The following is a 14,086-nucleotide window of genomic DNA, read 5'->3' as shown; positions in this document are numbered from 1 at the left end:
CATGCCAAAGGCTTACATTGACTTTGTTTCTTTTAATCTAAAATATATTACATATGGAGTTCTGATTTGGCACAGGTGTATGTTACACAAAATCCTCTTTTAAAAAGATCTTCTTGCTTTGGTCTTCTCCTAAAGTATATAAAGTCTTGCAGTCTGAAAATTACTTTTCTAATATAACAATATAATATTTTCATACCACTTTCTCACTGTAAACATGAATAAATACAAAATTGTCATGAAAACTGCATATGAAATCAAGCAGTGATGGTTTTAACGCTAAATTAACATTTCCAGATGGAATAATATTTAAGAAAAATGTGCATTAAATTTAATGAAAAAGCATAATTTGTACAAGACAGGATATCTCTAGGTATATTCACTCATATACCTTATTTTCTTCAAATGTTATTGAATCAAACATTTAGCATGCTTTATCCACATGGCATGACCATTACTACATGTGACTTACAAAAATTCATGTAGACTAGAATTCTATCTAGTCTTGGCCCAATAGAAACTATTAACTACATTTGGTCCACGCTGACTTCTTTTTTAACTCTCTCTTTTATGTAGGTTCCATTCAAGGCATAGCTTATACCTTTACCAAGTGCATATATAAAATTTCAGTACCCAGTTTCTCACAAACTCATTCACAGCTTCTACTATTAGAACAGTGTACTGGGCACTTTGCTCTTGTTTAGTCAACTCTACAAAGCCTAAGTTCATAGGAAAGTTTTTACTGGACAGTGCCTACTGCTAACACTCTAGCATTGCTGTGGCAACACTTTGTAGACCTTCTTAATGCATCTCATGATCACAGGCAAGTGCAGCAGATCTTCAGAAGCTCTGTATACTATTTACAATTGGGAGCAAATGCCAGTAGACTGCAGAAAGTCTTCTTTCCACTGAATAGATGTGCCTCTACATAAATGGCTAAAAAAATAAAATTCATCATTGTGTGTCCATGATCATTTTTAAAACACATAGCTTATAATATTACTTCTTCTCTTAAAATTGAATAATTAAAGCACACACTTTTTCTCTAAATAAATTTGCTTTAAAATGTAGATTGCTAATATTACTGACTATATTTATATTTATGTTCCTATTCTATGAAGAATTGAACATATCTATAGAATTCTTTTTAACTTTCATTTCCTAAGAGCTGTAAAACTGTACAGCATTTTCTTTCATTTCTGAAATAGAATTTAGAAATAAAATAAAATTTTCAAATAATGTTCACTAGACCTAGGAATTTCCTAAATGGATAAAAGTACTTTTTAACACAAGAGGAATTGAATTAAAATATGTGAACTGTTGTTAGGGTAACAAGTTACAGTGTTGCTTAGTAGCTCGTATTCTTGTATGTGTCTGGCTCACATATCTGGAAACTCCACAGTAAGAATACTCTGGTAGACCTTTTTTCACACATGAGTGCAATTGGTTGATGGTGGGGTGTCTATTCGACTCTTATTTTCTTTATTATCACTGAGAGGTGATTTGTTGCAAATGTGGCACTTGAACACTTGCTTATAGGCCTTCCTGAAATTTTCAGAGAGAAAGGCATATATGATCGGATTCACCGAGGAGTTGCTGTAGGCCAGGCAGTGGGCAGTGATCCTGAAGAGGAAGGAGGCTGGGGTCAGCGGAAAAGCTCCAAACTCAGCCCAGAGATGGATGACATGGTGGGGCAGCCAGGATATTCCAAAAACCACAACCACCACCAGAACCGTCTGTGCTGTCTACAAGAAAGGAGGAGGAGAAGGAAAGAAATACATCAATTACAACAGAAAAAGAGTCCAGCATTTTAAAATGCACCCACCCTAAGATAATTTTATATACTGTATATTTTCATGAGATCAAAAAAAGATACTAAATCTTCTTTGTTAACTTTCACTTCATGTAATATTTTTGTTCATAATTTCTTCAACACCTGTCATTGCTTTCCATAATAATAATTTTATGCTGCATGTGAAATACGTGTGTATTGTACAAAGTATGCTTTCAGTCATGGAAGTAGAAACGGATGAAGGTTAAAGACTGTCACTTTCAAGCAAAGCACAGAGGGATAAATACCACATGGTCTCACTCATAAGTGGGAGCTAAGAGAGAAAGAAGGAAGGAAAGAAAGACCACAGTGGTGCGTTGGACTTGCAGAGGGAGAGAACATACCTAGGGATACAAAGTGAAGTGGGGGGGGGGGGAGGTTGTGGATAAAATTGGGTGAGGGACACGGGGTACAAACGCAATTGGTGGTAATGGGCATGCTGTCACTATGAATCTAGCCCTCACATCTTGGGCATGAGGGGTGATAACCAGCTTTGTATCTATGGATATTCATAACCAATTAAAAAAAAAAAAAAAAAAAAAAAAAGAGTAACTTTCAGACGGTGGCACACTGAAGGTGCCTCTCCGGGAACGTATCTCGGCTGAGCGTTGAACTTCGCTCCAAATAGTGACCTCCACAGACAGGTGTAGAGACGTTTATTTCTCCTCCTTAAACTTTGGTGAATTAAAGACCACATTAATGCACGCACGGATGTGTTCCACAGAGGCGTTTCAGTTTCATTTTACGGACGGTTCAGCCCCATTTGCTTGCTTTTATTTTAATCCTTCCCTTGCTGCTCCTAAACCAGAGGTACTTGGAAGTCAGAGGCAGGGTCTGCATGTTTCCTTTGCAATTTCTACTGAGCTAATGAAAGGAGCAAGTCATCCCCGTCTAAGACCTCAGCACAGGAGGAAGGTGACCTCCTAAGCCCGGCACCCTGTACTTTGTGTAGGTGGACAAGGCCTCCTCCACCGGCCACGACCCTGACCGGCGGGGATGAAGGCTCGGGAGGCCTCTTCTGTGCCCATCGCTGCCTGTTGAGTGCATGTGGAAAGGCAACAAGCAGGTAGCTAGCTCTGTGATGAACTGAAAACTCTATCTCCACGAATTCAAAAAAAAAAGACTGAAGTCATTAAATGTCTTGATTAAAGGAGTCAGGCACAGAAAGAGAAATACCACATGTTCTCACTTATTGGTGGGAGCTAAAAATTAATATATAAATTCACACACACACACACACACACACACACACACACAAAACCGGGGGGGGGGGGGAAGAAGATATAACAACCACAATTACTTGAAGTTGATACGACAAGCAAACAGAAAGGACATTGTTGGGGGGGAGGGGGGGGAGGGAGAAGGGAGGGAGGTTTTGGTGATGGGGAGCAATAATCAGCCACAATGTATATCGACAAAATAAAATTAAAAAAAAAAAAAAAACTACAAAATGCAAAGTCGTCGGTCGTTTCCTTATTTAAAGGGCTGCTCTCTTCCAACCAGTCGGACAAGGCGGACCCTGAGGGCCCGGGCGGCTGCAGGGAACCCACGCGGTGTGGACGGTGCTCGAAACTAACACTGACCTTCCACGGGCTACGCGCCTTGTCTCAGAGCCCCTCAGGAGCCCTGTGACACAGACCCCACGACACACCCTGGGCTGCAGATGAGGAAACCGAGACGCAGGAGGGTTAGGGCAGGTGCGAGCCCCCTCCCTGGGTCGGAGCCTCATCTTCCTCACCCGTGAGGAAGAAAAACCCATGAAGTGAGTCCCAGCCTGTGCCGAGTCCTTTAAGCACTGAAAACAACTCGGACATAAAAACCCGAGGACAGATTTTATAGTGTGCCCGATTACATATTAAAGCCATTCACTGCATGACACACAAAGCAAACAGATAACTTGCTCATATATGTTAGGAGAGTATCTGCTACCAATCCATTTACCCATTAGCGTATGAAAAATGCTATTCTCAGATGATTTAATCAGAACTGTCTAGATATAATTATACCTACAAATAGAACAGAAAATATCATCGTTTCTTTCTAAGACAATCAGACCATTTCTGTGCTTTACAAAATAATTACCTTCTGAATATTCCATTTCATTACCGCTTTTAGGATTTTTTACTAAGTACAGAGCTTAGGGCAGAAATAGACTCCCGCAGCTTATTGATAAGATTCTTATCATATCAAGATCCAGAAGGTAAACAGCAGTGTGCCCTGAATACAGAATATTTTCTGTAGCAATGTTTGTTACTCTATGTGTAGTTAAATCAGAATTTACCTTTAAATTTTCAATAATCTCACCGGTGTTCTCAAAACCATGGACAAAAATAGGTTCTTTTTCTTGGTCTCCTGGTGGCTTTGAAATGTGACTAAATTACAACTTGCAATGTAAATATTTGGAAAAACTACTGAATGGGTATTTACATCACCTATATCATTTTTTGTAAGCCTGTTCCCCAGTGAGTTTGATAGAATGCTTGTCAGAGCTATGCTCCCAGCTAACTATCTCCAGGGGTTTTTCATTACGTTTCACCAAGCATCTCAGCCCATTGGAGCTGAGTTCTCTTAGCTGGCACGTGTGTCAATGCCTTGCATACAGGCCCTGGGCACTTGGTCCTGCAGTCCTGAGACTGACTCCAGTTTAGCCATGGCAACATCAACAGGGCAAGTATGCCCACATGCAAAGATGGAAACATTAGATGGTTTTTATGTTTCATCCCATGCAACAAATGCTTGGAGGCCTGGAAAGCTGAGAAGATGAAGAGACAAGGCAAGAAGTTCCATGCTCATGGAAAACCATCCTTCTTGATCCACTACTGCTTCCAAACAGTCCAACCCAGAAAACGATAGGCCTAGCACACACAAGCTTAACGTTTAAGGTCTCATCAAAATAATGTATGTGCACTAACCCCAGCCCTGGGATTCAAGTAGATCAGTATGCCCGTCATCACACAGTGCAAAGCTTTTTTAAAATGCAGGTATCTGGGCCCCCCTGGCTTTGATTCAGCTGGTAGTGGTTATTAAGTACTTACCTAGGAGCCTGCCTTTCTAAAAAGTTCAAGAGGGTGTTTGGAGGACCACTGAGGAATTACACAAAAGCCACAACAAAAGTGAAATGATCTTTGCCACCTTGAGCTAAAGACCATAAAAGATGTTTGGCTCAGTACCCACAAACCCCAAGGCTGAAGCAGCCTCTCTCCCCAGAAAGAGCTGGGAAAGCTGCTTCCTCTCTTTCTTGGAAAATGTCAGAAAGTAACACAGAGAACTCCCCTCTAAGGAGAATAAGGCGTATCTCTTTTTATTTTTTTTTTTCCACACCTAACATGATTTTTTTTTTTTTTCTTAGAGAACCATTTGTCTCTATCAGACACAGAGTGTACCTGGTATTGTACTATTTGCCTTATTTGCCACTTAGGGGCATAGAATCCCAATATTATCTTTTGATGGAGAAAAAGTCGACATTTAAAATCATACACTAAGTCTTGATACTAATTCTTGTTATACTTGAGGCTAGGTCCTTTATTAGCATGGTTTCTTTGAGCCCCTTGTGCTGAAAGCATCTGAAAAATATTAATCTTTCTCCTTATCATGAGATGCTCTTTTTCAAGTCATCTGAGACATCTGTTCTTTCTTCAAAGATATTTTACTCACAATATATCTAATGGAACTTGGCTAGGAAGAAAAAAAGTGACTAAAAGACGAGGATGATGAAAAACACTTCGTAAATTGTATAAATGATAGCCAAAAAGCTTGCTGAATTACTTCAAGCCATAGAAACAAACAAATAAAAAGCAACTGTTAAAAGAACCATGGTTGATACAACATCAAGAGACCCTTTAATCCAATTTTCCTCCTAGAAGCTCTATCCAGTCCCAGTCCAGAGGTCTCTACCATTCTGAAGTCTCCCAAGACTTCTTATTTAAGGATCCTGTTTTAGTATCCAATCAGCCTTGTGCCAGAAACATTTCTTTATGTCTAGCAGAGCTTAAGCAAAACACATAATCAATTGTAGGGCTCTGTACTATTATTTTTGCAATAGAAATCATGTTCTTTTTTCTTCTTCTTTTTTTTTTTTTTTTGGATTTTCCTCCAAACATGGAGAGTAACTGTTTGGCATGTTTATCAGGAAAGGCCAAACTCTCCACCCCATAATAATTATAAATCTTAACAGAAAATCTCTGCATGGACAGTGCTATGGTCTGAATGTTTATGTTCCCCGAAATTAATATGTTGAAACCTAATCATCTCGGGCAATGAAATTAGCTGGTGGGGACTTTGGGAGGTGGTGAGGTCATGGGGGTGGAGCCTCATGAATGACTTTAATTAGCTTATAAAAGGGACCCCAGAGAGGACTGTGAGACCTTTCAGAGGCTATGAGAATGGAAGAGAAAATCTTCCTTCCTTCAAATGCTAAAATCTCTTCATATGCTAAGAATGAGCAAAAGGTAATTTTATATAAATATGTATTTATTTTATATATATACACATATGTATTATTTATGCACACATACATTATATTTTTTACATATAGTCTATATATATAAAACTAAACAAAGTAATTGTTAAAGTAATTGCTGATCTTTAGGTTTTTAAATTGAAAAGCAAAATAGAAGCTTTTCTAATCATTTCTTCTAAGACCTACTTTCTTTCTTTTAAGCACTTTGATCTCTGCGACCTTTACAGTTTCTCTTCAATGCTTTTTCCAAATATAGAGACTAAAACTAGCCATAGACACGAATAAGATCCAGCAAATATGAAAGAAATGTTTGGTTTGGATCCTTTTGGTAAGCAAAAAACCTTTGAGTCAACAATAAACATTTACCATATATCAACAGTGTCTTCTCTGGTGACGTTCAGCACGCCCGTCCCTCCCCTGACCCTCCAAACCCTCATCCCACTGTCTCTTCCAGAGCAATGTTGGCTTCCATATGGAGCCAGTCCCTCTCAGAGTCCCATAGATCAGCTCGGTCCTGCACAGGGTCTCTAGAAATAAATGTCCAAGGGGAAATTATAAACAACCCTTCGTTGTTTATAATCAATCATTTTCTTGGATATAAGAAGTGTGGATCAGAAGAAAAACTAATAAACTAGAAAAATGTAAAAACTGCAGCATAACAGCACATCACTTTCATCATTGAAAACAGGAGAAAATTACCAGCTTTGAGGGTTTATTACATTTATATAATCTGACATTTTGTTAGCTGTTATAAAGAGGGGCCTAGAAGCTTAAAACAAAACCTGCATAATAACTGTTCAGATGAAAGAAAAGATCAATTAAAGGAGATGTAAGATAGTCTTGTTATTGACAGGTGTGTCGCACCTTTCATTCTCAGGTGGTTATCCTAAAAATGGGATGATTGTTTTTCTAGTACAAGTTCATTCTTGCTGCCAGGGAAAAAAAGGTCTTCATGTTTGTACTTTTTAGCCAATTGTCTATCGCTGTTTCTCAACTATAGGAACAAAGTGTTTTTAGCCACATTAGTGTTTACAAACAAGAAAAGTGAGGAAGAGCTGCTCTTTATTTAAGTAGAATTAGAATTTTTTAAGTGAATATGATTATCTAAACTATAATTTCTGCAAATTATGGTTGATCATAATAAATATTTATAAGAAAAAACAAGGTATTTTAAGATATTACTTATATGTGTGAGTTAAAATGTCTGGTTATAATCTGCCCCCTAATCATATTATCTAATAATCTCATTCTACTTTCTAAAATCAGAAATACTATGGATATTATCTGAGTAAGAGTTAAATTAATCCTGATTTGTAAAATCGTTTTTTTTCAAAAATGTAATGAATTTTGGTAAGTTAGATGCTTTCACATTGCTCAGAGGAAGTTTGCTCAAAGGAGGGTTCAGCTAATGAGAAGAAAAATTTTAAATGGGTGAAATTCCCCTCCAAGCATCCTCCAGTCTTTAAGTCCATCCCCTTTGGGCCAACATCAGCAGAAGTCTAGGTGGAAGAGACAAATCTGCTCTTGGGGCTTTAGAGAGAGATTATAAGAACATTCTCTCAAATGAGAATCAAACCAGGGCCTTCTGGAACCACATCAGAGATGGCAAATAGAAAATAAAATGACTATACTCTCATGCAAATTATGTACGTCAGCAACTCTGCACTCTGTCCCAGTCAACCCAAAATGTACCTCCTGATGGGGCTCATAATCCAAAAAGTTCATTGTTCCTTGCCTCCCCAAGCCTCATCCAAGCTTTCATGCAGCCAGTACTTACCTGTGATGTCCCCACTGAGGCTGACCTTCCATTCTCACCCTGCACCTCAACGGTAAGAGGGTCATTTCAAATATCTGTACCCAGGAACCTAAATTTTACAGGCTTTGAGTAGATGTAAGGATAATTACAATTAAAAATAAACTAAGCTCCAAAAAGTGACATATGGTATATATATTTGCAAATATTACCTTTTTCTTGGATGCTTCTGACTTCTTTGACATATTCTTCAGCTTTTTATGCAAGTGATTAAGGACCTGAAAAACACAGACTAATAAATCAGTTTGCTTCACACTTCACACCCCGTTGACTATACAATTATTGATGTTCTGAAATGGTAATATCATTATTTATAAAATCATTGAAATAAAATACACATTAGGTGATAAAATAACAATGAGTATGAATTGCCAAAGGCATGTTTTTCTAACATTTAGGAGTATCTCAGGAAGACAGTCGCACATTCAGACAAAGTTTGCAGCCACAGCATCTGTTTGCAAAGAGTTCTGTTGCATGCAGCTCTGGGGTTTTGTCTAGAAAGAGCCACACTATGCCCCACTCATGAATGCCATCGATCTGTCTTGTGCCTTGTTTTCCCCTAGAAATCTACATTTTAACAGTCACCGGGTTGCTACTGTTTGTCAGGCACAATGTTAGATTCTAGATACGTGGAAAAACTAGAGACTTGCCATCCAGGAGTTCCTATCCAATGGAGAAAGGAAGCAAGAGAACAAATAAAGATAATATGGTCAGATACTTCTAGGGTGCAGCCAAGCCAAATTTTGCCAACATATGGGTATTCCTTCTGTTTTCCCTTTAAGGGCTGTCTCCTCTGCAAATCTCCTGAAAGCAAATTATCATGTACAGCCCCCTCTTATTCTTTAGACAACTTACATTTTGGGAATTCAGCCTCACTGATGATTTCTAGATCATTTTGCAAGGTTTTACAATTAATGGCCCTGTCAGGGAATCTCCCTGAGACACACTGGCATCATTAATTAAAGAAACTTACCAGTGTAATACTCAGAAGAAATGACATGAAAATTTGGGGTTACATATAGGAGTTTCCAAGATTAACTTGATCTTCCAACCCTGCCCATCTGGAGGGAAATCTAGAGAAAACAGCCTCTGGAAGACTAAGGGCTTTAGGCTCTTCGTAGATGGCTGAGCAAGTCTTTCAAGGAACTGGAAGTCACGTTCCAGGCACTTCTCTGTTTCCCTCTAGCACCGCAGCATGGAAATAATTGAGTCGAAATGGAAATGTCGCAGAAGCCTGCTCCATTCTGCTAGATGCAACACTTCTAGGGCAATCAGTCATACCCTTACCAAGAAACCACAGGCTTTATTTACCAACTTCCCAAACCCAATGCAGGTTAAGCAGCCATCACCAGGATATGAATTTCTGACTTCAAATTATCTGCCTTACTAAAGTACTTCTCACTTCCTGAAATGGCTTAGCATCCCCCACTGCAAGACAGGTCTCTACATGCTACAGGAGCATTTGGGATAACTTTCAATAACATTGACAATGAGTTTAATGTTCTGCCAATAGAAACAGAAGTACCAAGGGCTGAATGTGAGGCAAAAATAGAAAAGGAGCTTTTTTTTTTTTCGGGAGCAAATGAGAAAGTATTTCAAAGAGGAAGAAAAGGGCTGGAGGCAGGACCTTGCCCAAAAGCTGAAAGGACAAGTCTGGTGTTACAGCTCGGTTGCAACCTCCCCAAGAGAAGAGGAGACCATAACACTGGTCACTGAGGACAAGGGACACAGGAGAGACCAGAGGAAAGAGAAGCAGCACAAATGAAATCAGAGAGGCACACCTGGATAGATCAAAACAGAACATTTAGATGTTACAAACTTCATAATGCTTCAGGGTGCATTCATTCCTCACACAAACTAAGTTGGATCACAGCATAGTAACTTAAAACACCTAAGAATATCCAATGGTGTTGAAGGGTCAGTGGAGAAAACACTCAAGCATATTTTTCTTAGCGCTGTTTCTCTTCAATAGTTCATACTATGAGCACACAATGATATATTAAGATGCATCTCTATTAAGGTCTTATCATCAACAGAGGAAAAACAGTAGGTATCATGATAGGTTATGATTATGTCTCTTTAGAAGGTAATGATGATGGCATGGTGGCCTTTCCTGGTCATTCTATACATTTAAGAGTGGTCATTGGGAGGTATCTGATCAAACCTAAGCCAAGGGCACACTGGCCACATGCTGGGGATGTGGGGTGGGCACATCAGGAGTTTACCCTCCTGTTAGACCAAGAAGAGTTCCAGAGAGCAATTCATTCTAAGGGAAGTGAGGAGCACAGCCTGGATAAGCACAGCCCACAGGAGCAGAGGGCAGGCTCTCAGGGAGCCCACACCCAGTTCTCCTCCAGCCCATGAATTCGATTGGTTTCTCAGGGACTTTCAGGTGCAAAAAACTGTTCCACTAAAAACTTGTAAGAATTTGAAGCAGATGGCAACTCTGGAAGGCAATGCTCTTGTTAAGTTTTAAAAAGAAAAAAAAAAATGGACTCTCAGTTTCCTTTTTGGCCACCTGTGATTTTTCATATTGGCTATCAGATCTGGTCCTTTGATAAACAGCCAGTCCTGAGCCTAACACTCAAGTAACAAAATCCTTAACCAAACAGCATACATTTAGTGATTAAAACAAAGAAAAGCAACTTAAAATAATTTAGCTACACCTATTCAAGCTCTGAGATGAATTTGCAAATATTATCTTGAATTCAAAAGACTTTTCTAAGTTGCAATTAGATACAAACTATTTCCATATTAAAAAATATCCAAATGATCACGTATTTTTTAAACTAAAAAACCCTATTTTAAAACTTTGCCTTCTGTGTGATTTTTATAAACTTTCAAATGACAGAAATGTAGCCTAATTTATTCCTAAAAGTTTACTTTCTCATTTTCATTGATTTAAATTATTTTTCCTAAAGATTTGTGGGAAATGAAAGAGTATGCTTCAGTTCCAATGCAGTTAATTAGAGATTTAAGAGCCAAACACTAATTATACAAATTATACGAATCTGCTGTGCAAATTAAATTAGGTGGTGCACATATCATATAACCGTGCTGTGTAGAACAGCCTTTCTTTTGCTCTTGCAGAAGACTAAATGAGTAAATCAGCCATTTTCCAAATAACTATGCTAGAATTATTTTCCAAATTCCCTACTTCTACTATACTTCTTTATATATGAGGGTTCTTCAAAAAGCTAGTGGAAAAATATGATTAAAAGACGATGCCCATCTTTCCATGAGCTTTTCAAAGTATCCTCAATGTAACTTTTTGGTGCAGGCCATTCTTTAAGTTCAAAAGTATTACTGTTCAAATATATACACAATAGAATACTATTCGGCTGTAAAAAGAAATGACATCCTATCATCTGCAGCAACATGGATGGAACTGGAAACTATCATGTTAAGTGGAGTAAGTCAGGCACAGAAAAACAAATATTGCATGATCTTACTCATATGCAGAATCAAAAATAAAAGTGGTGGTTCTCTTAGAAGTAGGGAGTAGAATAATGTAATCAGAGGCCAGGGGGAAGGGGAGGTTGGAGGGAGGAGGAGTGATGGACCAACCGGCACAAAACTATGCTAATCTACCCTAAGTGAATCATCGAGCAGTATATACACGCATTGAAACAACACACTGTACCCCACAAAAAATGTACAAGTAAATGTTAAAATGAAAAAAGAAAAAGAAATAGAAAAAGTGAAAAAAAATACTATTCAAAATAGACACAATCCACATGGATGATAGGTAGGGAGAAAAAACACGTGGCTTATATTAAACATTTTTGCTGGGGAAAAATACCCTATGAATTGAATATAAGAAATTATTGTTGTACTACCTTGTCTGGTTATGTGTGGTCCTATTTCACAGCCTTATCAGAAATAGAAAGGGAGAGAGAAAGATGAGGTCAAGTGGAAATTTCAGAATTTGGTTGCAAAGGTGTTTTTCTAATGGATACACTGAAGAAAGCATGTAGGGGACTTCGGAGTCCCCATCACCTTGTTATTAAACAAACGCTCTCATTTGCATAAACATAAGCACGTTTTGTAAAAGGTTGAAGAGTTTTTGATTAGTATAAAATCTTCAAAACCTTGTGTAGTTAATGAAAGAGACTGTGAGTTTGCTGAGCTCTGCTCAGCTGTAGGAAAGGAAGGTAAGAACTCTCCCCAGGAAGGAGGTACCAGGTAACCCAAGCCACATGTGCGTTCTTAGGGATTTAGATCTGCCACCTGAATCACTAACAACCTTTCTAAAAGGGTGGAAATAGGGAAACGCGACTGCTCAACTCCCTTCCATTCAAAGTTCCCTGGAGACTCTGGTCAAGGGTCAAAACTCTGTGACGACAGGGCGTTTTATCACCTGGGTTTGCAAAGCTAAATATCAGTGTAAGGTAAAAGCCAGAGCTCTGTCCCCGCGTGAGCCGGGTCTCCGCAAGGCCTCCCCTAGCGAAGGCGAGCTGCGCGCCCAGGGGGAAGGAGGCCTCGTGGCGAGTCCCGCGTCCCTCCCGGCCGAGAGCGGGGAGGAGCGACGGGGCCGCCAGCCCGGCAGAAGGACAGAAGGGCAGCAAGGCCGCGCGCTCCCCGCAAGCGCTGCAGTCGCCCGGCTTCAACCCCCTCGCGCAGGCTGCTCCGTCTAAGAGTCGCGGACACAGCGCGGTGTTCATCTGCTGCAAAGTGCAAGCTCAGGGCGTTCGCAGGCCACCGTGGCGAGGACGGGAAGGGGCGGAGAAAGCTGTGCTTCTAGACGTCGGGAAGTGAACGCGAACTTCCCAGCATCTCTCGAACTCCAAAGTGACTTTCCGAGCAACAGCAGCGGGGCGAGCCCGAGCACAGGCGAGGGCGAACTGGAGCGGAGACGCCTCTCGGAACAAATCGGCCCCAGAGCTCCAAGGGGGTGAGGGCAAAGGGGCGGGGACTGCTGCAGAGGCTCAACCAGGGACGCGGGGACGCAAAGAGATACCCCGGGGGCCCCCTCTGCCCCTCCGCCCTCCCCCCGAGACTCGGCCCCAAGCCCGCCGCGCCCCCACCTTGGCATAGCAGAAGCAAATGAGCAGAAGCGGCAGCAGGTAGCCGAAGACGAAGGTGCACACCACGTAGGCCTTCTTGTGGCGCTGGTTGGGCCACTGCTCCCAGCAGAAGGTCTGGTTGCTGACGTCCCGGTGGAAGAGGCGCTGGTGGTACGCCACGGGCGAAGCCATGGCGATGGACAGCGCCCAGATGAAGCCGACGCCCAGCAGCGCGTTGCGGGACACCCTCAGCGAGGAGGAACGCCGCGAGTGCACGATGGCGACGTAGCGGTCCACGGACATCGCGGCCAGCGTGAAGATGCTGACCAGCATGGAGACCGTGAAGAAGTAGTGGACGAACTTGCAGATGAAGGCGCCCAGCACCCAGGTGGGCAGCACGTACACCGTGGCCTGGAAGGGGATGCAGAAGAGCAGGTAGGCCAGGTCGGCGATGCTCAGGTTCAGGATGAACAGGTTGGTAGTGCTGCGCGGCTTGCCCGGCCTGCTGCGCGCCAGCACGGTGATCACCAGGCTGTTGCCCAGCACGCCCAGCGCGAAGATCAGGCTGAACACGACCAGCGTGATGAAGTTCTCGACGCCGATGCCGAACAGCGGCCTCAGCTCCAGGGCCGGGGGCTCGGGGCCGCTCCCGTTCCCCTCACTGAGGTTCCCAGCCGCCAGCTCCATGTCCTGCGGGGGCTCCCGGGAGTGAGGCAGCGGGGCTCGCTGGGAAGGGGTGTCTGCCGGCGAAATCAGGCGCCGGGGGTCGCCGGGGAGTGCCGGGGTGCCAGCCCAGACTACCGAGAGTGCGAGTTTCTGAGCTTGAGCCTCCCCCGATGGACACCACAGAGGGCGCTGCGCCTGGGCAGCTGTGCCTAGTGGCACCGTCTTTACGCGGGGCCTTGTAAGAGAGGGCGGGGGCGGGAGCCCGGAGCTGGACCTTCTCGGGAGAAGGCAGTGGTCTCGAGAGCGCTGGGGTC

At 41.8% G+C, this 14,086-nt stretch overlaps 1 protein-coding gene across 1 annotated transcript; it reads right to left on the bottom strand.

Moving 5' to 3' along the window:
• Positions 1-1,424: 1,424 nt before the first annotated feature.
• On the bottom strand, positions 1,425-13,793 carry GALR1 (galanin receptor 1). Its single transcript, XM_063077537.1, has 3 exons — positions 13,128-13,793; positions 8,253-8,318; positions 1,425-1,742 (listed from the first exon to the last, which is right to left on the bottom strand). The coding sequence occupies exons 1-3, from the start codon at positions 13,791-13,793 to the stop codon at positions 1,425-1,427; spliced, it is 1,050 nt and encodes a 349-aa protein (XP_062933607.1).
• Between the last annotated feature and the right edge of the window lie 293 nt (positions 13,794-14,086).

Source organism: Cynocephalus volans, chromosome 13 (genome assembly GCF_027409185.1).
Source record: "Cynocephalus volans isolate mCynVol1 chromosome 13, mCynVol1.pri, whole genome shotgun sequence".
NCBI classification, from domain to species: Eukaryota; Metazoa; Chordata; class Mammalia; order Dermoptera; family Cynocephalidae; genus Cynocephalus; species Cynocephalus volans.
This window is presented reverse-complemented; position numbering and strand designations above follow the sequence as displayed.